A 26,673-nucleotide genomic window follows, 5' to 3' on the forward strand; every position below is an offset into this window, starting at 1 on the left:
TCCTCTTCTAGTGGCTTCTGAGGCCTTGAAAAAACGTCCTAATTTATTACCTATGGCTGTTAACGATTCTGTTTGCCAGTAATCAAGAGGAAGGGAGTAAAGTCTTACCCAAACTAGAACTGATGTGAAAGTCTCCCGCTCCAGGACAAAGTTCATCATCCACGGCCTCATATAGAGGCCAGCAGCTGCATAGAAGTAGGGCCCTCCTTCAAACACTCTGTCTTTATCCTCAATATTAGTGAAGACCACTGTAAAGAATCCTTTTGACCCCAGATGTAGGTCAATGCTCCCTTTTGGTTTCCAATGGTATTTAATCCATGTCTGTAAATATTTTTTAATGGGCCATACTCCCATGAATTTACAAATGATAGCATAAGTTCGCATGTGATCCCTATGTGCCTGTAGCACACGATCATTCAGGACCACCCTGGTTGTAACCTCATATTTGGGCTTACAAGGTCCTTTTTGTGCCTTGGTTTTTGCTCCCTTTTCCTTGTCATTTTCTTCCTTGTCTTTTGTGCTTTTATTCTCACAATGTTTGTCTCCATCCTTCTCTTCTTCCCTATTCTCATTCCCCTCATCATCACTTTTGACTTTTTCCATTGGCTTCTTACCACGACTGGTAACTGCTTGTTTGTAGGAGGGAGTAGAGCTCCCTCCTCCTCACCCTACCATGGAGATCAGCGCCTGCAAACTTTCAACCCTAGTTGTTCTTCGTTCCTGCTCCTGCTCCTCAATTAGCTCTCCTCTCGTGTTTAAGTGCATTTCAGTCGTTCAACAATGTCTACTCACTTCAATCACTCTTCTTTAAAAAAACATGTCGGAGTAGCTTCCAGGTGAAGGCATCTCCATTAATAGTATTAAATGCCTGATTTTGAGCTCAAACATCAATGGTAGCCCAGACTTCCTGCTCAGCAACAAGCTCAGCATTGAAGGCATCCATGCACCCCTCTTCCTAGCAGGTTCAACTTCCCAGGAACATGAAGGGTAATGCAAGAAACTTGCAAATTGTGGCATAAACTACCAGGCTCCCGATCACACTTATGAAATATCGAGTAAATTGGCCTAAAATGATGCCCGAGCGGTGCACGTACCAGGTGAGATGACCACAAATCCGGTCGTCCCTCGCCACACTGAGCTCCTAAATTCATCAATGTCCTGCCCCACGGACTCTAGGGATTCCTATGCCACAGAAGCCCCAACACCCAACGAATTGGGAAAATATTTCATGGTGCAGCTCGCAACTTAGTGGATTGCCTTTGTCTCCTTCTGCAACCCCGAGCGAAACTCTTCCAAATCATGGCAATAGGATTCAATAACCTCTTCCGATTTTGAGGTCAAAGTCTTTACGATGCCTCCAAGGCTCCGTAATCCCACACTCACGCATGATCTTTCAACATCAAAATGATTTGTTTTCCTGTTCCGGTGCTCGATCAATGGCGTTTTCTTCATTGACGGGACTCCATTCCTCTGCTTGATTATCCCATTCGTTAGTCACCTCTCAGTTTAGCTTATCCAAATCCTCTGAATTTTTGTTATGATGAAGATCCATACTTGTTGAAAAATGTAGCCTTTAAGAAATTCATCTTTTGAGATTGGAATATTGGTTTCTACGGAGATGGTGGTATTGTGGTTGTATGATTCAGTGGATATGGGTCTCGCACAGGTCGCCCTCAATGTATTCCATGATGGTTTTTTTTTGTCGTTGCAGCTGTGCGCAGGAGCTTAGAAAGGGTCATTTCACCAAGCATGGCATTCCCCATCTCTATCCTTCCACTTTAGATGACTCCTTCTTTGAATAGAACAAAATTCAAATACGATTGTTTTCCTCTCTTACAAAAGCTCAACAACGGCTAGATATCATGTTCATCATAGGCTCGATTGAGGTTGGTCTCAGCTTTCAAGATTCATGTAGGCATCAACACCGTGGTAAGAACCGTAAGAAAGACTAGATGGAGATTTCTAGTCGAATCAATTTCCCATTAACTCCTTTTGATAATATCTTGGACTGTCTGTCTTGGTGGAGCCAAAAAACCCCAATAGCGATGTATTCTTCTCTCATACTTTGGGGAAATATGGGGATGACAGAATCATATTATATTTGACGGTGTGGTGGGAGACAGACCGCGGGTGGTTAACCGTATTCTGGGTTGGTATTCCACTGCTTTGTCCACACCCATTAGACCCTTTCATCCTTCTATCCCAAAGATTGACCCTGGGATTATATATCCAGCTGGTTTTTTTTATGGTGTCACTCAGGGAGGCATATGTGGATGCAGCTTATGGATTGTCATCTCTTTGGAACAGGAACACTGGATTCATTGGGGGGCTGGCAGTGGCACTAACATGAAGGCGAAGGCAATGGCTTTGTGGGGGCTCCTATGGTTCGCATCTTTCCTCTGCATTCCCTCCATACATATATATGGGGATTCACAGTCCATCATCAATCATGTTCGGGGTAGCATGAATATCAAGCAACCACATCTCCAAGGCTGACTCAAACAAATCATGACTCTCTAGAGGTCCTTCAGGCACATATCTATACAGCATATTGGCAGAGAATATAATCAAAATGTAGATAAGATGTCTAAGATGGGTTTACTAGCTCTGCTGAATGGTATGCATATTGAGATTCAAATAGGAGGCTCCACACTGGATGCTAGTGTTTTTTCTCTTCCTGGATAGTTTTTTTGGATGATGTTCTGCTATCATTTCCCCATGTTTTCTATATGCTACCCATATGTCCCTTAGTAGACTGTTTATTAGTTGATCAAGATGTTTTTTACAGGATGGATCAATGTTTTTTGTGACACTCATTACCTTAGATGTTTCCTAGGCTCATTTTGGGACTATATGGGTTTAATCTGGACTCTTATATTTCTGGTGTATGCTATTATGCACAGATAATCGATGGTATATGTACTGAATTTTGATTAATACAAAAAACAATGTTTTTTTCTTATTGAAAAAAATAGAACCGTAAGCAAGAATGTAATTCACGCAGACATTAGCACCGTGGCAAGAACCATAGGCAGGCACCATCGATTCTTCTCCAAGCACACATTCACAGAAGACTAGAGCACACACAGTCGGCATAATGCTCTTTGACTCACTACCCACAAATATGTGAGCCCTCACAACTTGGCTTTGGTTTGCACTCTCCAACATCTCCAAAATAGCTTTAATAATCCGATAGACAATAAAAAACTAAAACAATATAAATATACTATATTATTTCCTCGACCCACAAGGGGTGTGGGTCCAAGGTTGAGGCTGTCATGAGCTTTGTTACTAATTTAAATTTTGCAGATCGCATTAACTTGGTTGAGAGAATATCTCAACCACACACCAATCTAGGAAACATCTAGACCTAAACAACTCCTGAGGAATAGGAACAAACTCTTTTACATAAAAAAAAATCACAATTGAGACAAGTAGGAATTATATTTTCGAGTGTTCGTATAACATTTTTTACATCTAAATCTAAACAACTCCTTAAGAATAGGAACAAACTCTTTTATATAGAAATAAGCACAACTGAGACAAATAGGAATTATATTTTCCAAGCGTTCATATAACATTTTTTATATCTAAATCTAAACAACTCCAAAGGAATAGGAACAAACTCTTCTACATAGAAAGAATCACAACTGAGACAAGTAGGAATTATATTTTCTAGGTGTTCATATAACATTTTTTACATCTAAACCTAAACAACTCCTAAGGAATAGGAACAAACTCTTTTACATAGAAAGAATTACAAATGAGACAGGTAGGAATTATATTTTCGGAATGTTCATATAACATTTTTTTTAATTAATGAATTTAATTAAAGGAGAGAAAATAAGATAATTACTTTGGAGATAAATGTTAATTTTTTATTTATGTATACACACATAATGTTTGTTATTATCCACCCTATATTTATTGATAATTAAATTTAAATTTTAGAAATCTTATTCCAAAATAGTGTCTATTGACATAATTATAAATTATAAATTAATTTAATATATATATATATATATATTTCCATGGTTAATAGCCCTCTTTCTTTGAACTTAAAAAATAAGAATGAAAACCTACCCTACTTAAAAAAACAAAAAACACACCATTTAAATTAAATTAAAATAAAATATTTCGCAATTAACATAATCTTATTAACACACACTTTCAAAACGGAGAAACCATGGTAATTTGTAGCGACGCAGCTCATGGCATTATAATTTATCTACATATAATGTATCACTTCACGTTTCATCGTATTTTAGTTCACATTCGAAATTTGTTGTAACTTAAAAAATGGGAGCTGTGATTGTGGGGGAGGAGGATTACTCACGGTTGTACGACGAATTGCCAGACGATTTTATTGAAGAGATATTGGCATGGTTGCCAGCAGAATATGTGAGTAGATTTGGTAATGTCTGCAAACATTGGAAGACACTATTTTCGTCAACCAATTTTCTTAGGAAACAATGGGCAGAGGCGCCCCCAAACAAAAATCCATGGCTTCTTTTGGGACTCGTGGGGAAAAATCTAGATTTTTTGGTATACTCCTTCTACGTAGGAAGTTGGAAGAACTCTCGTTTATCCCTTTGCTTTTTAGAGGGTAATGAAGGTGCACCTCCTCTGTTTCATTATCTGGGATCATGCACAGGCCTCTTCTTGATTCAATGCACCAATCCCAACTCCATCTATGTCTGCAATCCTCTCACAGCCAAGTACTTCATACTTCCACCAATGGCAGACATGGATATTTTTCCTATAGAGGAGATAGGCATCGTTGAAGTAGGGGAAGACGGGTACAAAGTGTTGGTGGTGCACTTCTCTGCAATTCATCAACAGAATATAGTTGTAATATACGATTCCTCTGACAAGGCATGGACGATGGCGGGAATCCTGCCGAGGGGATGGGTGACATTTCAATATATGGATGGTATAAATTTTGGAACAGTGTTTTCCGGAGGTTATTTCTATTCCATAATGTTGGGAGGCGTGAATGAGACGAACACCGGGTTAATTATCGGCGTTATGGGTTTCAACATGGAAGAGGGGTCATCCACCATTGTGCCATTGCCTGATTTAGATCGCCGTGACACTATATTTTTCAGTCAGTTAGTTGCCTGCGGGTCTCGGATACTGTATGTGGAGGGGAGGGAAATCGAAACGCGAGTTGAGTGGCACATGGAAATTGTAAGGGAAGAAGAGGTAACTATATGGGAGTTTGTAAAGGACGCGGTTCCCAAGTGGAAACAGATTGCCATAATGCCTCAAACACTACATCACGTTTTTAACAGGATTGTGCCGCCGTCGAGACCATTTAAGTGCGCTGGACTGGGTGATTGTCTGTATTTCAAAAAACAGACAGGTCAGAAGGTGGCAGTTTACAATTTCAACGAATATTCATGGAATTTTCTTCCAGACTGTCCCGTAGCTGCAGTTCCAGAACCGGTTGATCCCCCTCTCATTGCCTTCAAACCAAAACCCGATATGAAGGTGGAGTGAATTGCAGAACAAAAAAAACTATTTTTTATATGGTAAAAAAGAGAGTACGGATTACATATTTTTTTTTTTCTATTCAGTGATGGTATTTATGCCATAATTCCTCAGGAAAATTACTTTACTATCTTAATTTCACATCCAAAATTTAGAGATGTAGTTCATTACAAGGTATATATATGCTATCGGAATCCTAATCCTTCGTCACACAAATAGTTCTACTTGTAGGCAATGTCTCAAAATTAAACCAGAATATGAAGATATGAAGCTATAAAGAGTATAAATACTGGCTACATTAATCTGAGTGTCATGTTTATCAGCAGCATAGTATGTCATGACACCCTTAGTTTTATTATCTCTTCTCAGTCATGACACCTTCAGTTTTATCATCTCTTCTTTTTGAGAGTATATTGGTGACATGGTTCTCCTCCTTGTGGATGTGATGACAGGAGATATGCTGAAAGGTTAGCTCAGGGCTTCATCCAATTTGATAACAAAGAAAGATGGAATTGAGAGAGTCTCTTGACCGAGTTAATGGTGCCTTTTGAATCCAGTAAACTTGTAGATAGTTGATGTCGAGCCATTTTGCATTAAAGAGAACTTTCTTTCATTTAGTATTATAATGAATCTTGAAGATAAAAAATATAAATATTCGTCTTGTTTTTTTTAAAGCAAACTACTTTCAATGCAAAATATTCACGTTATCTCATTTTTTCTTTCCTAACAAACTAGTTTCAATCAAGGTTATCAACCCATTGATTATTAGTGAACTGATCCCAAAAAGTAGTCCATTCAAATTAAATCGTATGCTAAGTATATAAAAATATTTGTTTTAATAATTTCCATTAGCTTGCATAGGGTGTTGGCATATATTAGGTAGCAAGAGTAATAGTAAAAGAACTATTAGAATGGATATAAGCCACTTACAAAAGGATACCAACCAACTCATTGTATAATATGTCATTTACTTATATAATATGTCATTTACTTATAGTGTATAATATGTGGAAACAAATTTGAGTTCATATTAGAAGGGAGATAGAAATGGTTTACAATCTTCTATATGAAAGCAACGAATAAGGCAGCGTGTATATTTAGCTTGGGTATGGGGAAAGGAAAATTTTAAGGATTAAATTCATCTTAAATTTTAGAGACCTTGGCAAATATGAGTAGTCCCTGACATGAAAAATATAAAATATTTGGTGATATTTTTTTAAAAATATTCAAATTTATGATTTTATATACTAATCCTTCTTTTTTCAAGGTAAAATGATTTTATAATATAAAGTTTGAGAGAATCATTTAAAAAAATGGAAATTAACAAATATTTTCTTTGGAAAAAGCATGGAAATTTAGCCCACTTGTAAATGTTAACCCCTAAGATTATCATAATTATCTCATTTCAAATTTCTTCTTAAGACTATATTTCATATGGATTAAAATTTTGGGATCACTATCATTAAGAATAAGTTCATTAACAAATATATATATATATATATATATATATATATAGAGAGAGAGAGAGAGAGAGAGAGAGAGAGAGAGAGTTACCAACTTAAAATGACATCTAGAAAAGACAATGTCAATGATAAACTATCTATTTTATCATATCAACCTTGAGGAACTTACTTAAGACCATATAGATATTTCTTAAGGTAGAAAACAAGTTTGATGTCATTTTGAACATATTTAAGAAGTTTTTCCATGAAAATTTCTTCTTGTAAATCCTCGTGCAAGAAGCTGGATTTTAACATTCATTTAGTGGTCCTCTCATTGGTGTGAAATGGTTAGGGATAAAATAAGGTGGATGGAATTCATTTTGGTGATAAGAGAAAAAGCTTCACTTTAGTCAATCCATTCAACTTGAGAAAATCCTTTCAAAATTAATCATTTCTTATGTCTTTCAACAATTCCATCAAATGGATATTTAGTTCTATACTTCTGTTTACATCTAACAACTAGTATTCCTTTTCAAAAAGGTACAATATCCCATGTATCATTTTCCTTTAAGGAATTATATTTTTTGATCATTATTATGCTCCAATTAAAATGGATAGATCTTTTGCAAATTTTTCTAAATCATGTTTCTGGAAAATAATAAAAATTAAAGGGGTCTTGATGGAAATATGAATGTGTATGACATTGATATGTAGGATCCTAAATAAATCAATAGTTTCTTTTCATGTTGTATAGGCCCATATAGGAATTGATGATGTTTGTGTAGGTTCATTTTTAACGAAGCCGACTATAGGAAGGTGAAGAGGTGGAGGTGGATTTTTATCCTCACTATCATCATTTGAATTAGAAGAAACTAGAATAGGATCACTAATAGAAAAATTGGGATTATAATATGGAAAATGCATTAAAGATGACACAAACATTGAATTATTCTTACTCATCAAAATTAACATCTTTCTTAATAATAATTTCATTGGAATTAGGTTGAAAAAGTCTGTAACATTTTCCATCTTCAACATCTCCAAAAATAATGCACTTCCAACTTTTAGGCTAAAATGTTTTTTTTTAACAAATATGAGCCCGTGTTTCACTACCAAACACATGGAAGTGTTAACATGTAGTTTGATTTTACTCCATGATTCTTTTAGTGTTATATTTTTTAAATTGTTTAAGTTAGTACAATTAATTATGTGAATGGAACAATTAATGATTTCTTCCCAAAAATTGGGACGTGATCCCTTATATTGTATCATCTCATATTTCATTTCCTTTAATGTGTGGTTCTTTCTCTCAACAACACCATTTTGGTGTATACATAATACTATGTTGCATTTGAAAACCCTATATAGTGTAGTAAAGTATAAATTTATGGTCAGCATATTCAACTCCATTATATGTTCTTAACTTTTGTAGTAATGTATAAATTGTTTTTAGACAAGAGCTTGTAGACTAAAAAAATATCAAAAACTTCACTTTTAATTTTTAAGGAATAAACCCAAGTGAAACTAGAGAATTCATCAATTAAAGTTAACAAGTAAAATGAACCTAGAGAAAGAATGACAAGGAAGTGGATCACAAAAATTACCATGAAAAAGTTGCAATGGGGTTAAGGATTTCCAAGATGCACATTTTCCAAAATTGTCTTGATGATATTTGCAAGAGAACATAGCTAACGCAAACATTGTCTTTGTGAGAAACAAGAGGAAGACTAGTTATCTTAGTCATATTAGATAATTAGTTTAAATGAAAAATAGTTTAAATGACCAATCCACCCAATGTGCAAAAGTTTGTTGAAATCATGACTATGAGAAATAAAAAATAATTTAAAAAAATTATGTCATATGGATCTACAAAAGCACTCTTTTTTAAGTAGTCCACTGATGTTCTTACGGTGAAGTCCACAACATCTAAGAACAATCAACAAACTTGTGGTAAAAAATAAACCTACTCAGGAATCTCAACCAAACTCACAAAATCAAGGATGACGCATAATTTAATGTCATCAAAAGACTACGTCCCCTTGTAAAATTTGTCAAGGTGAACATCTAAATCACTAGTGCCCTCGAATGGATGAAGTGCATAGGCTTCTTGCACCACCACAATCTACTCATAAGCCTGTTGTTTTAACTCATCCATTTCTTGCACAACCTCCTCCACCTCCGCAAGGGGGGAAATGAGGGGTCATTTTTCAATCTTGTAAACAATTTGTTCATCTTTATCTGCAAAGAGAACATTAATGTGACCACGCAAGCTAAATCGTATGATGTTCCTGAGTTGAGTTCTTCCCTTAAGGACTCACTCGCTCCACCTACTTCCACTAGACCTCTCATGTTACATAAGCCTTTCGAACCTATTTATTGCCCCCCTGAGGGTGCCGTTCATAAGATAACACACAGCCCCTCTACCCAGGCCGATCAACATTATATTATTATTGAAGATCTTGCTCAGGCTCCTTGTGCCATGTTTACCCTAGAGTTGTTGTAAAGCTATCCTCTATAGTGCAAGGCCTTGTTGTCTGTCGGTAGAGTAGACCCCTCCAAATTGAACCTCATCACGTTCAATGTTGACAAATCTACCATTTGATTTTCCTACCAAATCGGATTCCATATTATCATGTGTGTTTTTCACAAAAATGTTCATCGCACTTTGGTGGATGAAGGTTCTTCCACTTGTGTCATTTCAGCATCTTGTTGGAAATCTCTCGGCTCTCTGGCACTCTCTAATTCGAATACCACTCTAAAGCATTTGATGGACATAATTTTGTACCCAAGGGGGTTCTTCCTCAGTTTACCATTGAGATAGGAGGTAAAATGGTTTATGTTGATGTTGAAGTCGTTGACACTACTTTGGATTATAACTTACTCCTTGGTCGTATTTGGTTGAATCTATGCCATGACTGCACTTGTTTTGTATGTATTCCATGTACTTTGTTTTCCTCATGGTGGAAATATTGTCACCGTTAACCATCTTGGTTATTACGTGCCATCAACCCAAATTTCTACTACAGGGAACTCAATCCCACTTGTGAGAGATAACCTTGGTTGGTATCAAAGTGTTGGTGTGGGCTTTCTCAAAATCTTATCCCTTATTCGGTATATTTCCTCAATTACCACCACCCAACATTCCTTCATCCTATTTTAAAGCTCTTATGCATATGATATCTCCCGACACCTATGGACCCCATAGATCTCCTAATCCTTGGGTGGTGTCTGATAATCCTATGGAACTTGATCAAGATAGTGAGCATCCTCTGCCACCTGTTGTGGAAGAGATTGCCTCTTTGGAAGCCCCATCAGTACCCCGTGACGCTGGTTAGAAAATCCATCACAATATGGACTATGACTAAGATCCTTTACCCACACGGGTCGTCATTCTGCCTATTCCAAATGACTCCCTTGACGACAAATCCCCCATACTAGTTAACTTGGAGGTTATTTATCTACCCACTGATAATCTTAGGGAGATTATGCCTCTTCCTACCTCTAGTCTCCCCAATGTGGAACAAGTATATCATGGCAACATAAATCTTGAAATGATTCAGGGGTCATATCCTTGGCCCTCCTTGGAAGTGACACGCATGGCCCTCCTTGGAAGTGACACGCATGGCCCTCCTTGGAAGTGCCACCCATGGACCAAGTCAAGTCTTGGGCCTCTACTACCTAACTAACCAACAAATTACCCAATTCATTACCACTTGTTCCACATTGGGGAGACTAGAGGAAGGAAGAGGCATAATCTCCTTGAGATTATCAGTGGGTAGATAAATAACCTCCAAGTTAACTAGTTGGGGGGCTTTGTCATCAAGGGAGTCATTTGGAACAGGCAGAATGATGACCCGTGTGGGTAAAGGATCTTAGTCATAGTCCATATTGTGATGGATTTTCTAACCAGCGTCAGGGGTTACTAACAAGGCTTCCAGAGAGGCAATCTCTTCCACAATAGGTGGCAGAGGATGCTCACTATCTTGATAACATTCCATAGGATCATCAGACACCACCCAAGGATTAGGAGGTCTATGGGGTCCATAGGTGTCAAGAGATATCATATGCATAAGAGCTTTAGAATAGGATGAATGAATGTTGGGCGATGGTAATTGAGGAAATATACCGAATAAGGGATGAGATTTTGAGCAAGCCCACACCAACACTTTGATACCAACCAAGGTTATCTCTCACAAGTGGGATTGAGTTCCCTGTAGTAGAAATTTGGGTTGATGGCACGTAATAACCAAGCTGGTTAGTGGTGAATTCTAAGGCAGAAGTTTGAGTGTTGAGTTTGAGATAGTCTGAGGCATAGATCTAAATTTCTAAGACAGCCTGAGTTTCTCCTAAGGTAGTCCAACGCTTATCCTAATACATGTTTTTCATCTTGTTTCGATGTATTATTAGAACCAAATTAGGGTTGCCCAACTGTGGATTCCCTAGGCCACCTCATCTAAAGAAATTTATATTTTGGGGATGCTCTAGGCCACATCATTCATGGTTGGTGCCTCTTGTATGTTGTGCAGATTTTCACTAGACTTCTGCAGCTTGGGGAAATCTCTCCTAAAATGGTTTTCTCTACACTCCCAACACTGATGGGCCACTTTCGTATTTTCATTTCTTGTTTTCTGAGGTTAATTTCTGCTAACTTTGAAGTTTTGTTGATGTTCACTTTTGGTGAGGTTATTAAACCTTCCACCCTTCCCCCTTTCTTAAATTCTGAGATTCTTTTTCCTCTTCCTTTTCTTTTCTTTTTATAGTTAGTCTATCCCTCAATATTATTCTTAGATTGTTCGTAACAATGCTTAGTCCTCTAGATAACCTCCTCCAAAGTATTAGGATTATCAACTCTTTTATGTCTCGGTATCCATATATAACCCATTGAAATACCTATGGAATTATTTGTTTTCATCCTTGATGTAGGGTACATGCCTTAGTAGTTCTAGTAATTTCTTGTTATACTCCTCATGTGTCACTTACCTCATTTTATACTCATAAAATTCCTTGTCCCTACTTTCATAATATCTTTTAGGCAGGTACTTCACTCTGAAGTACTTTTCAAACTTTCTCCATGTCAACTCTCTTTCCCTAATACCTTTTATATTCTTGAAATCCTCCAAACATATATCAACCTTTCCTTTTAGACTAAAAATAACCACCATGGTCTTCATGTTCTCGTTACAGTCATGTAGCATGAAGTACTTCTTTATTCCCAAAAGACAAGCTTCTGCATCCTCTTCTTTCTTTACCTCTCCATCAAAGGTTGAGGGTTTCTATTTCTTGATTTTTTCTTTCATGGGAGTCTTTCTACTCTTCCTTTAATGATGATATATGGTGGTTTCACTATCCAATGATTTTCTAGGACTATTTAATCCTCTTTTCACAGAGCTAAGCAATTTTATTCCTCTTTCTACATGTGGTCTCCTCTTTCTTGATCGAATTCCCTAATATTTCTTATCATCCAATTTGTGATTTTGGATCTATGATGGGCTATCCTTAGGCTTGTTCTTTCCTTGATGGTTGGCACCAATATCTTTTTTTCCTTTTCCTTTGTAATTATGAAATACTTTGCAACAATAGAGAATTTACTTCTGCTTGTTCTCTAGAAATAATCTCGTTGTTTACCTTAAGATTCTTATCTCAACTTTTAGACTTATAAGAGTTTCCATGAGTTTAGGAGTGTCTTCCTCTTTCATCTTCCCAACTAACCCTTCTTTAGGACCTTAAAGGGTCATTTTCATATCACGTTGTTCAAATATACTTCTCAATATTTCTTTTCCTTATTGTTCCTTGGTACCTATCAATCTACTTTTACACATGCCAATGTTAGATAACAATAAAGAACATGCAGTTGACATAGGTACTCTTCACCTTGGTCTATATTGATTTTAACCATCACATATCAATAATAATGTAATCTTATTCATCAAGAAATACTATAGAACCATGTATCACAGTATTCTATGATTAGCATAAAGGAAAAAATAGCATATCATGCATATCAATCAATCATCTAGTGAGTGAATGTGAGCCTCTTCAGATCTAGTGTCTGAACTAGTGCTCTCATACCACTTTGTGACACACCCCCTTCTATCCCTACCCCATTCTAAGGGTAGGAGGAGGCAACTACTATGCTTACCCAACCTCCAAGGTTCTAGTTATGGAGATGCAGTCTAAAGCTTTTATCTTTTTCAAATTATTGATTCAAGGTTCACATCTCTTAATCACAATTTATAGTATGAGTTTATACTTCTATAGAATATTAATAGCAATAATAAATTTTCAAACCACCAGTGAACCACTACTTGTTTAAAGGGATAATTTAAGAAAATCCCACTTTATATAGTTATAATATAGTTGAATGTATATATTATATAAAATTTAGGTGTATTGAAAACATACTTGATGTCTTCATTTTAATAGTTAGATATTATCCAAATTTAAGATTAGTGGTATTGATTTCAATGATTTTACATTACATGGAAAGTATAAACAATCATGTTATGGTAGAATAGATATTATATAGATCCGCGATAAGATAGAGCCTTTATTTATTAGTGAAATGTATAACATCAGGATTTTCATGAAATATAGAGAAAATTTTAGGTGGTGGAAGTTTGAGATGATAGTGAAGTGGTTTAAGATAAAATAATCAACATCTCCCATGTGAATAGGTTTTCTTATCATAGTGAGATATTATTAATTAGGGTCTATAACGATCAAGTGATGAGAAACTTTACAAGTTAATTCATACATAGGAGATTGTGTGTTTTGTGGAATGATGATTACTAAACGACAACCCATTAAGCATGATGTAAATAGGAAGTGATAATTTAGTATTAATAGGAAAGATACTTTCTCCATAGTGATGTGGTTGTAGTCCATTGGACAATTATGGATGGATAAAGATTTATTAATGATCATATTTTCCACTCATTTAGGAGAAAATATTCTATGCTAAATATAGGGTGTATATAAAATTAGTAGTTGATGTGAAACATATTTAACCTCTATGGAAGTGTTTATATAATACATTCCTACATTCAATAGTTAAATAAAAATAAATAAACATGCTTCTTTTTTCCTTAGTTAAATTGAGATCTGCTACCTATGAGGATTCAAAGATTATACATCACAACTACCCCTCGCATTTTGACTAGTTGTGATTCCCATTTTGAGCTATATAACTACCTATACTGAGGCTATATATATATTTCATGTTGTTTTTATTTATGAATGCTATGTAATATTGATGAATTTTAGTTGAACAGACTAACTTACTTATATAAAACACTTGATGGATTATGTTTTGTTGATTAAATTATTTAATGTATGACTTATCTGATATATGAGTTACCTGATTTATGGCTTATTTGGATATGATTTATCTATTTAATGGCTTATCAAAGTTATGATTTATTTGATATAAGATTTACTTCTACCATGTTGAAATTAAAAAAAATGTTAAATAAATAAATAAATTTGGGTGTGTGGATACCAAACTTAATAACATGATGATTATTATCACTTATTTATGTGTGTGTGTGTGTTATGTATATGCATGGATGACAACTAATCTAAAAATTCGGAAGATCTATATGATAGCCAAGATCCCTGCTAATGAATAGGGGATGTCAAGACATTCGATGAGGAATGGTATGAGCTACATTTCTTTATTATGTTTCATATCTACTTTATATTCACTATTATGACACAGGTAAAGTGTAGATTGCAGGTTACATAAATGCCTTACTTGATTATTCGATGACAAGTACCCAACTAGCGTCATAGTGTGGTACATATTAGAGTGTTGACCCTAGTTATTTGAGGAGGGGTGGAAGAATTTCTCGTCATGTGACCTCCAAGCTTTGAACCATAAAAAGGAAGTGATGTACATGCTCCCCTAAATGTGTGATGAAAATTGTTGATTGTCTATTGGGGAAGTTCGGTCGAAATAGTTGATTCTTTCACCATCTTCGTTTTATCAGTGGTTAGACTGATATAGTTGATGCCATAGTATATTGCAATAAAATATGGAAAGGATGGGAGCAGAAGTAAGCTAGGCAGGATAGGAGGATATAAGGTAGCTAGAGACTTTCTCTAGGAAGTGACATCCTTTCTTGGCATAATTTGACTACTATGTATCTCTCTCTGTTTCTTAATGCCTTAATATCATACTACTTCTAGAATTATTGTATTATTTTGATTCTAACTTCAGGATGAAGTTTTCTGAAGGAGGGGTGTATGTAATTCCCTACTTGATCCTATTATCTTACATGATCTTACTAGCCTACCTACTCGGTGATTGAATTTTTATGCTCGATTCCAATAAGTATTATTAGTATATGTACAAGGTATTCATATGCTAGCTACATACCCACACCTCGAATGAACACACTAGTATTCTAAAACTTAAAATTCCAAATGATTATATTAATGGTTAATCTTTATTAATGAATAATCTTGATTAATTTAAGTAACCTTAAAATATTGACTTATAATTATTAACTTATATTGGTATATACTTATTAATAATATATTTATTAGAATCTTGTGAATCTATAATTTTATGGATGCGACTAAATATTAATATTTTATTATTATTTATTATTTCATTTACCAAGGTTTGACAAGTTGTCTCCTCAAATTTATTTTAGAATTAAATATCAATAAATTTCATTTCCCGTATTTTGACAAGTTGTCTCCTTAAAGTTATTTTAGAATTAAATATTAATATTCATTACCTAAAGTTTGATAAGTTGCCTCAAATTTATTTATGGATAAGATATGGGGGGGAGATCAAGTTCATTAAATTAAAAATGATGGGGGGCATACATGGCCTTAATGGGAGGTGGTTAAGGAGGATGAGTGTAGGAGACATAAAAGGAAGGAGGATGAGAGGAGAAGAGGGATCTTGGGTCTTTATTTTTGGCATTGGAGGAAAGAATTGGAAGGGAAAGGAAGGAAGGAGAATTGAGGAGATGTGTTTTGGTTGTGAGATTGATTTTGGTGGTGGTTGGAGAGTATTGGACCTATATTTTTTGACACACTATGGCAGTTATTGTTGGAATTGGGCTTAGAGGGATAGGGAACCTATGGAGGTTCCCTGAGCTAGGAAGTTAGATAGACATTCTTAGTTGGAAAGGGTGGAAAATTCAGTCAGGTAGACCCAGTAGGAGTACCCCAATCAAGCCATTAGATCAGGTATTCTTCCATGTGTTGTTTTATTTATGAAAATATCTATAAATAAATTTCCTTACATGTTTAATATGTTGTAAATCAAATTTTATTTATATGATATTTCTAAACAAGTGTTGTGTTATAAACATGTTTTCATTGTTGCAAAATGAGATGATAAATTTAGTTTTAATTATAGGACCCTAGGTTGGGTCTTCACATGGTAAGACCCAATTTTCACATTATAAAACATTTTTGGCCTTATTTAAATCTCCATACTAGTCCCTGACCTACTAGGCTTATCTAAACCAACCCAAGATATGAGCCCTTTTATTAGTCCCTAACCTACCAGGTGAGTTCATAGTGGAATTTTCCTTCTAGGGTTATACCAATCCACGATTTTTGGGAAAGTGTTGTAGATCACACCTACTAGGCTTACTATACTTCCCAAGCTATAGGTCCTTCTACCAATCCCCAATGTCTTAGGCTAGTTCGTAATGGCTTGTACTCCATGCATAGTATATTGTGCTCATACTAATCCCTGACCTATCATGCTAGTCCATATCAGCCATGCTCCAATATACCATACCAGAACTTTAGCCAAGATGGAACATTTCTTGATTTTCCTCACTTCAAACACATTTTTCTCCTCATTCCTTCTGAATTAGAAGAAGTGTCATATATCATTGGAAATATATTTGAACAAGATATTCAATTATGCACCTTTGATTCTTATTTGGACTAAGGAACTATAAAATAATAACATTCAAATATGGGTTACCAAAAATACAACTTCATCCTTGATATCAATCTAGATAATGTTAATGACACCACTAACAAAACTATTGGCATCAATGACAACATGCTCTGCATTATGCTTCTTGACTTTCACATTAATGACAAAACACACTCAATAATCTTCCAACACACTCAATAATGAGAGAGAGAGAAAGATTTGCAGGGGGTTGTTATGAAGCATGGACTGAGTGAGGAGGGAGGGATTGAGAAGTAGATTAAGAGGCGGAGAGAGAGAAGGAGCGGGGGAGATAGAGAAGGAGAGAGGGAGAGATAGAAATAAATATGGAGAGAGAGAGAGAGAGAGAGAGAGAGAGAGAGAGAGAGCACTAGGGAGAGAGGGGAGGCAAGGAGGAGAGAAATGAAGAGGGAGAGAAGGGGAGCTAAGGGAGGTAGGGAGAGAGAGAGAAGGGGGTGAGAGGGAAATAGGGGGAGAGAGTGACTCATAGAGTTAGTAGAAGATGGAGGGATAGACATACAAGTATATATGGAAAGAGAGAGAGAGAGATAGGTGGTGTGACAAAGAGATATATAAGAAGATAGGGATGTAAATAGATAAAGCTAGAAGGGGGAGAGAGAGGGAGTAGGAGAGAGAAATAGAGAGAGAGGGGTAAATGGGGAAAGAGATAGAGTGAGAGATGGAGGAGAGAGGGAGAGAAGGAAATAGGGAGAGATATAGAGATAAATAGGGAATCAGAGATAGAGAGACATGGAAAATATATAAATGGAAATAGAGATATAGAGAGTAAGGGGGAGAGAAAGAGAGATGGAAGGAGACACAGAGAGAGATGAGGAGGGGAGGAAGATTGAAGGAAGAGAGAGAGAGGGGGAACAAGAGAAAGAGAGGTGGAGAGAGAGAGAGAGAGAGAGAGAGAGAGAGAGAGGTGGTGAGACAGAGATATAGATAAGATGCCATGAAGTGATCAAGAGATAGAACTAGAGGAAGGAGAGAGATGGATATAGAGAGGGATATGAGAAGAGGGAGATGGTATGTGATAGGGGTGAGAGGGATAGTGAGGAGTGAGGAGTGAGGGAGGGGAGAGAGTGAAGAAGAGAGAGTAGGAGGGAAGTGGCATGATGAGAAAAGAGTGGGGGAGAGAGAGGAAAGAAGAGAGAGACAACAAGAAAGTGAGGTAGAGACAAATATAGAGAGAGATAGTAAATTATGTGGGGGAGAGGGAGAGTGATAGTGAAGGAGTGAGGGAGTGAGGGAGTGGGGGGGGGGCAGAGGTAAAGAGGGACCAAGAGATAAAAAGTAGACAAATATGTATATAGAAGTAGAAAAAGAGAGAGAGAGAGAGAGAGGCAAGAAGACATAGAGAGATAAAAATGGTAAATAGAAAGAGATAGATAAGGAGTGGGGGTGATAGAAAGAGAGGGAACGAGATAGGGAGGGAAGAGAGAGAGGAGGGGAGTGAGATCGAGAGAGGAGAGAGATAGGGAGACAATTACATATATAATGAGATATCTCTTTGTATAAGATGTATAAGTAAAACCGAGTTGTGTTGCAAACATTATCATGGGTTTACATTTCTATGAGTCCTCTTAGACCTAGTTAGATTCCATACTCTGTGGGATAAGATGAGTATAAGGAAAGATGCAAAGGAAGGAAAATTTGTAATTCCATTTCATCACTTTATATAAGAGAGTGGAAGAAAAGATAGATAGAGAGGAAATAAGAGAAATGGAGAGATGTAGAGATAGAGAGTGAGAGATAAGACAGAGAAGGGGATGGAGAGAGTGGAGGGGAAAGAGAGGAATATTGAGAGAAAAGGGGGAAGAGAGAGATCAGGGAAGAGAGAGAAGGGGAGATTCTAATCTAATTATCAATAATTAATAGATGGATGGTAGATATTTAACCTTACAAAATATTCACGGAATATTTTTAGAGTCTTTCGAACAAAGGGTTAACATTTATTTCAAGGGTAGTTATGACCTTTTTTCTCTTGAATTTAATTTAAAAAATCAAAATTAAATCAAAATTAATTATATATATATATATATATATATATATATATATATATATATATATATATATATATATATATATATATATATATATATATATATATATATATATATATATATTGATATTGAGTTATGTATTTTGGGGCATGGGACATTGATAAACCATTGTATTTTCCCATTGTATTGTAACAAAACCTATTTCCAAGTTAAGAATTTACATGGTAAAGTGGGAATGAATCTCTGTGGTTATCATAATAAGTTAAAATAAGGTTATAATTTAGTTATTTTTTATGATTTTATATAATCTTGGTAATGTGAGATATACCAAGAGGTAAGTGTTTTGATGCCTATCCATGTTTACCAACATTTGATTTACATGGATGTGCTAGTTTTAAATCATAATAAAAATAAGAATATATTATTTTACTTTCAAAATTTCCATTATAATAAAACATTAATTATGTTTATAACTTTTTGAAAATGAATACTACTTAGAAATTTAATGTATTTCTTTTGATACAGTAAATATTATCATGTGCATGCGATGTCCACTTTATTGCTTACAAACAATATTCAAATCATGTAAGTAACCACCCATGGTTGTAAAGTAGGAAAAAATCTTCTATTTATCAAAACAATGATATAAAATGTTAAATTTAAATTTAACCCATCTAAGTGGATTTAATTTGTCAAAATCATATCATTCACAAAGTCACATTTTTTACATTAAGTAACCACCCATAGTTGTAAAGTATAAAAAATTCTTCTATTTATTAAAACAATGACATAAAATGTTAAATACTTTTACCCATATAAGTGGATTTAATTTGTCAAAATCATATCATTCACAAAGTCACATTTTCTACATTGAAATATCTAAATTAAGCCATAATGATACAAATATTTGGCATGTCTAAATTAATCTATAATTATACAAAAATTTGCAAAGACAACTTTTTGGAAAAATGTGAGTGTTTATTAAATATTGTGTGTTTTCTTTGAAATTAAGAAACTTTTAATCTATTTTTTTGTAAGTCGGAAAATTCTATTAGTTGCAGAATAAAATATTTACATGGATATTGTTAAAAGGTTCGGCGGTCTCACCCCGACCGGGTTTATTGGCCATTGCCACTAGTCCAAAATAAATAGTCCAAAAAATACATAAGCTAAATGACCATAACTGTAAGGGAAGGACATGCCAAAATACCAACAAAATGAACGGAACACCGAAACACATACTCAATCATCAGAGTTGATAAAAGTTGGGTTGTTTGCACCCATCCCAAGTGGAGGAGGGGAGCGAAATGAGCAGCTGACATGTTGCTACATATGAACTAACCAAGCCTCTAACTTATCTATCTTGTCCAAAATGCACATGTTGTCACTTACTGCAAAATGTGTTTTCGGTTGTCCAAAGTGAAAAAGAGCAAATAATTTTGCAGCCATCTTCCAAGCCACGGAAGAACTCAAAGCCCAAATCAGACCCTCTCCATTGGAAAGTGCTCTAAACAATCTTTCCAAGAGTATGTGGAAGTCAAAAAATGGACTTTTGGATTAGAAGATATGGCATGTTGAGTTTTAAGGGTTTTGTCACCTTTGAAAGGAAGGAGAAGAGCATATCAGAGGTTCGAGAGATATCACAAATCACATATTGGAGGATCAAGAAGAAGGCAAATCGGCGCATTGCGTAACAATTTTTTGATATATCAGAGGTGGCAGATCAATGATTTCAATAATAGAAGGTCCTATCACATCAGTGATCGCATATCGATGATGTGCACACCAGAGAAATTGGGCATATCGGCGAACACACTTCGGGGCAGGCACATCAATGATCGATGATCAGCGATTCTGAATGTGACAACTTTTAAAATATTTGTCAAAAGGTATAGTGTTGATTGCGTTTTAAACCACTAGGGAGCGCCAGGAATGATTTACAATGGATTTCAGTGAAAAACCAAGGGTAGCTTGGCCCTTTTCTCTCTCCTCCATGAGGACATGTGGCAGCACAGGAGTGGCTTGTTACACAGTATTTTGTCACACCTCCTGCACTTCTTTGTGACATACTCTAAACTGCCTGAAACATGACCATCATGCAATGTACTTATTCAGATATGTAGCTCATATCCTCCCTATAACATGGATTGGAAAAATCCTTGAGCTTTCCCTTGAAGAAATAACTCTTAAACCCTAATTTTGAGAATCATAGCTCTTATGAGGTTAAAAACTACGATGGTCGCATGTTGCACTATACTAGACCCATGATGGCATCACTTTGTTTACTTGTATACCCACGATGATCCCAAAAAGGCAATTTTCTCAAAGAGGATGAGAAGCTTCGTGATCTAGAAGCTTCCAGAGCAGCAAACTGGAGGTTGTTCGGTGTAGATGAGGTCGAATTCTCCCAATGTGGCCTCTTGGTCTTATCCCTATGAGCTACCTCCTTGAGATAAGGGCCTAATCCTATCTTTGGAGAGATCCTAACTCCATTTCCCAACCTATATATTCATCCTCTTCCATTCCCAAAGGGTTGGTCAGGTTAGAGGCTCAGTTGGTCAGGTTAGAGGTTGGGTTGGTCTATGTCTATTTGCACGCTTATGCTAAGATTGTGCCTAGAGGCTATTCATTTGACTTGGAGAAGGAGTGCTTGGAGAGTTCTTGGCTTGGATTTGGATTACCTCTCAAAAAGAGCCTATCAAACATCAAGGATTTGGTTGTAAGCTTCCCTTTATTTCCTAATAATATACAATTGTTGGTTCATCTTCCCAAAATGTATATGTTTATGTATCATTTAGTTTGACATTCCTTGATCAGTTAAGTAGGTTGTTATTGGATTTTCTATTTATTTTGGCTTGCCTTGTTGCGTCTTGATCACTTGTGCAGGTGCATAAAACACTGAGAGAAGCAGGAACAAGCATGTGATACAAGCGGTTCAAGGTCCTCAACAAAGGAAACTAGAATAACATCAAAATGAGGTAGGCCATCTCCTTCGTTCTTCTTTTCAATTATAACCTAGGAAGATGTCTAGTTGATTGTCACTTCAGTTGATAGACCCACTCATTGGGATAGAGGGAACATCTTTGTCTGCAGAGAGGATAAACCTTGTCAAGACATGGTGACTCTGTTTGGGAGCTTATGATCCTTTACATCCAATCCTTCACGCTGATCTTTTGACTAGTTTGACCAACTGTCGAGTTTTCAGCTTGTCTGCATCAATTTGGGTTTATACCATCACTAATTACTGCCTTAGAGTGCTAAGTCTAGATTGTTTTTTGGAATATATTTTTTTCCCATATTCCTCGCCCATCGCGGGTTTAGCTCTCACAGTCGCGATGGCATCGCGAGTGTTTAGCTATACAGTCGCGATGGAAATAATTTTCTTCATTATTTGGTAACATTGAAATCATCACTACTTTTTCTATACAAAGTAGTGATGCCATCGCGGGTTTTCCCATACAAAGTAGTGATAATCATGGGTTTGGGTATATAAAGTAGCGATGATCCTTGAATGTCAGGATTTTTGAGGTTTCTTCCTAAGAATCCAGTGTGTCTTGGCCCCTAAGGTCTTCTCCCATCTTGTATGCTTGGATTTGTCAATGTTTTTATTGATTTCCTTGATTAATTTGCAACATTTGTCTCGTTAGCTTCAAAGTGAAATCTGACTGAATTCTAGGGTTTCTAGTCATTGGTCATTGCTTGCTACTTGTTTGTTGGAAATACTGAGAGGGGGGTGAATCAGTATTTCTTTTTCTCACTATTGTTTTACTAGTTAAAACATATATGTTCAGAACACAAAATGAACAGCAGGAATAAATGCTTTTATTAATATAACTGTGCAGTAAAATAGATACAATAAATAGATTGTCACAATTGGTTTCCAAGCTCCAACTTGGACTTTGGTGAGGCTCCAACCTCCTGAGCACCAACTCTATTTTGCCAAGACACCAATCTTGGACTTAGGAGCACCAACTCCCAAGGACTTCAATCCTGTTCAATTCTGAGGCTCCAACCTCTTTGGTATACACTGGTGTGCTGCTGCGCTCTTTTCAGCTTCCACTGCTTCTGCTGCCCCCTTTTCTTCTGTTGCTTTCACTATCTCATGCTCAGGTTATACCGTTCACAAAACAACACCACAGTTCTCTGTTTTTGCTGCTTTTATATGCTCCATGCCCCTGTCCATTTGTTTCCTCTTACATGCTGGCTCTTTGGCTTCCTCCTCACTTGATCGCTTGACACTTCGGCTTCCATTCCTTTGCTTCTTCTGTCTATACAAGTGTTCCAAAATCTGAGTAGAAAAACCCAAACTCCCCTTTCTTAAATAAAACTCGGCCCTTGACCTGTGGTTAATACCTTACAGGCTTTATCGGAGGCATTTAATCACCCATCGGAAGCCACCACCCAAGCGTTTTAATCAACCATCAGAAGCCACCACCCGAGCGTTTTAATCAACCATCACCGAGCGCTTTAATCGACCATCGCACAGGTTTCAATATATACCTTAACCCCGCGGCCATGTATCATATAATACACGGAAAACATTATAAACCCCCGCTCTAATTCAAATGCCGGACTTCAATTATTATGCACCCGCCTTTACAATTATCGGCGGGTCCGGATTTCGGGGGTCGCAATAACTCTTAAGCCCAGACCTCCGACGAGGTGCGGACCCGATATGGCTTTAGACTCCCTTTAATATTGTTTCGGATCCGATGAGCATCGGCGTTCGCTGTAAACAATAGACCCATTCCTCCGATGTAACGCGGACCCGATGCCTCCTTACATTTCTTCCTAAACTGAATTTGGATCCGTCATATCGGCGGATTCCTTATCGGCGAGTCTTGATGGGTTGCGGACCCGATCTCCTTTAGGCTGCTCCAAATATAATTTCGGCTCCGGATGATTTCAGTGATCGCTACCTCCGCTGCTCCGATGCGATACAAGAGTTCTGCGGACCCGATATGGTTTTACACTTCACTTGATAAGGGACTCGGCTCGGGAAGTCGGAACTTTGCACTGCTGAAGGCCCTTTCCGGACCCGATCTACTTTATACTGGCTTCATAATATTTCGGCTCCGTTAATTCGGAGCTTTCACTTCGGCTATTCTAAGGCCTCTCCTCTGATGCGATATTTGGTTTCCGGACCCAATATGGGTCTGGACCAAAATTAATATTCTTTCAACTCCGCCACTGTCCCACCTAAGGGGAAATATTTTGAATTCTCTGTGTAAACAGAGATATTCGATATAGCACTTGTAAAATGATTTAAGGAGTCTGTATAAAAAGGAAATGACTCCCAAGGCTTCAATCACATATCATGTAGAAAATAAGCGCTCCAACACTTTCAATACACAGTGGATTAAGCTATACAAGTTACATTCGAGAGACTTGATACCAAATTGTTCAGCTACTTGCTCTCCGATGGCCCTATTTGTTTGTAATATATATATGGCTCCTCTTGGCTCCTCTTGCTCCATCTGCTCCTCTCGGTCCATTTTCTCCATTTGCTCCATATATATTGCTCCTCTCTTGCTCCATCTACTCCTCTCGGCTCTGTTTGCTCCAATAGCTCCTCCGATGGCTCCTCTTGCTCCGATATATGTGGCTCCTTTGATCCTCTCGGCTCCGACATGCTCTGTCTCCTCTTCTTGAATATTGCCATATTGACATCAATGACAATCTGTGTCCAACAATCTCCCCCTTTGTTATTGATGGCAATATTCTTTTGCCTTCTCCCCCTTTGACATCAATGGCAAAGGAATGCAGACGAACTCCCCTTGTTAAGTTGCTCTTTATGAATAGACTTGAGTGATGATAACGGAATAACCCCCATCTTTTGTCGCAGGTGTTCGAATGCTTCCCAAGGAAGAGGTTTAGTGAAAATATCAGCTATCTGCTCCTTAGTACTTATATATTCCAGAGCGATGTTTTGTTCAACTACTTGCTCACGGAGGAAATGATACTTGATTGGTATATGTTTGGTTCTTGAGTGCATCATTGGATTTTTGCTGAGACTGATAGCACTAGTGTTGTCACAATAAACGGTAATTGGTTGATCTGTACATATGTTGACATCTTTTAGCGCTTCCTTCATCCATAGTATCTGAGTACAACAGTCTGCTGCAGCAATATACTCGGCTTCGGTTGTGGATAATGATATGGATGACTGTTTTTTGCTGAGCCAGGATACCAAACAGTCTCCTAGGAAGAATGCATTTCCACTAGTACTTTTCCGATCATCTATATTTCCAGCCCAATCAGCATTGGTGTATGCAGTTACAGTCAGTGTTGAGCTCCTTGGGTACCAAAGACCGAAATCTGAAGTTCCCTTCAGATATCTGAGGATTCTTTTTACGGCTAATAAATGGGATTTTTTGGGAGCCGACTGAAATCTTCCCACCATTCCTACTGCTTGCATTATATCCGGTCGTGTAGCTGTTAAGTATAGGAGGGCTCCAATCATTGACCTGTAATGAGTTGCATCTACTAGAGGGGAGTCATCATCTTTGCTCAGTTTGCAGTTTGTGGTCATGGGAGTGCTCATGGGTGCACAGTCCTCCATTCCATATTTTTTGAGCATGTCTTTTAGATATTTGGCTTGAGATATACACAATCCTGCTCTGGTTTGAGATACTTGAAGTCCAAGGAAGTGGGACAGTTCTCCTATCATTGACATCTCAAATTCTTTTGCCATGCTTTGAGAAAATTCATGGCTCATTTCATCATTATTACTAGCAAAAATCAGATCATCGACATAAACAAGAGCAACTAGTAACTTACCTTGATCTGTCTTTATGTATAGATTGCTTCCAGCCACTCCCTTTTTGAAGCCTTGTTGTTGGAGATAGTTATCCAGTCTTGCATACCAAGCTCTAGGAGCTTGTTTCAACCCATACAAAGCCTTTTTCAACTTACAGACTAGGTCCTTTCCTGTTGTCAGATCAAAACCTTCTGGCTGCTCCATGTAGACTTCCTCCTTGAGTTCGCCATTTAGAAATGCTGATTTCACGTCCATTTGATAGATTTTGAATCCTTTCGAGCAAGCAAATGCTAAGAACATCCTGATAGCTTCCATACGGGCCACTGGTGCAAATGTCTCTTCAAAGTCAACTCCTTCAATTTGTGAATAGCCTTTGTAGACAAGTCTTGCCTTGTTTCTGATAACCTGTCCTTCCTCATTCATTTTATTTTTGAACACCCATTTGGTTCCTATTATGTTTTTGTCCTTTGGACGAGGTACCAGCTCCCATGTCTTATTCTTCTCAATTTGGGACATTTCTTCTTCCATTGCTTTTACCCAATGATGATCCTTACTTACTTCTATGAATGTTTCTGGTTCTATCATAGATAGGAGGGCAATGGCTTTTCTCTTGGGTGAGGTTGTTATCCTTCTTCTGGTCTGCACACCTTCATCTTTATTACCAATGAACTGTTCTTTTGGATGATATATTTCTACATACTTCATCTTTGAAGGGGTATGAGGTGGTTCTCTTTCATCTTCTTCTTCTTCATCATCTATCTCTTCTTCTTTAGATTCTTCTTCTTCAATGAGAAAGTCATCTTCTTGTTCTTCAATTTCCTTTTCTGGAAGATCTTCATCAACCTTTACATCGATGCTTTCCACTATTTTCTTTAGTCGAAAATTGTAGCACTTGTAAGCCTTGCTCCGTGGAGAATATCCAAGAAATATCCCCTCATCAACCCAAGAATCAAATTTTCCAGGTGAACCATCATTTTTTTTTATGAAGCACTTGCTTCCAAATATTTTGAAATACTTCACTGAAGCAGGTCTCCCTTTCCA

The 26,673-nt window shown here is 36.9% G+C and overlaps 1 protein-coding gene across 1 annotated transcript; it reads left to right on the forward strand.

Moving 5' to 3' along the window:
* Positions 1-4,299: 4,299 nt before the first annotated feature.
* Positions 4,300-5,502, forward strand: LOC149259865 (F-box/kelch-repeat protein At3g61590-like). The gene has a single exon (XM_089455441.1). It carries the CDS (start codon positions 4,300-4,302, stop codon positions 5,500-5,502), a length of 1,203 nt encoding a protein of 400 aa, XP_089311567.1.
* Positions 5,503-26,673: the final 21,171 nt, after the last annotated feature.

Source organism: Pinus tabuliformis, chromosome 6 (assembly GCF_031772625.1).
Source record: "Pinus tabuliformis cultivar Carrire ecotype Pingquan chromosome 6, CPIR1, whole genome shotgun sequence".
In the NCBI taxonomy this organism is placed as follows: Eukaryota; Viridiplantae; Streptophyta; class Pinopsida; order Pinales; family Pinaceae; genus Pinus; species Pinus tabuliformis.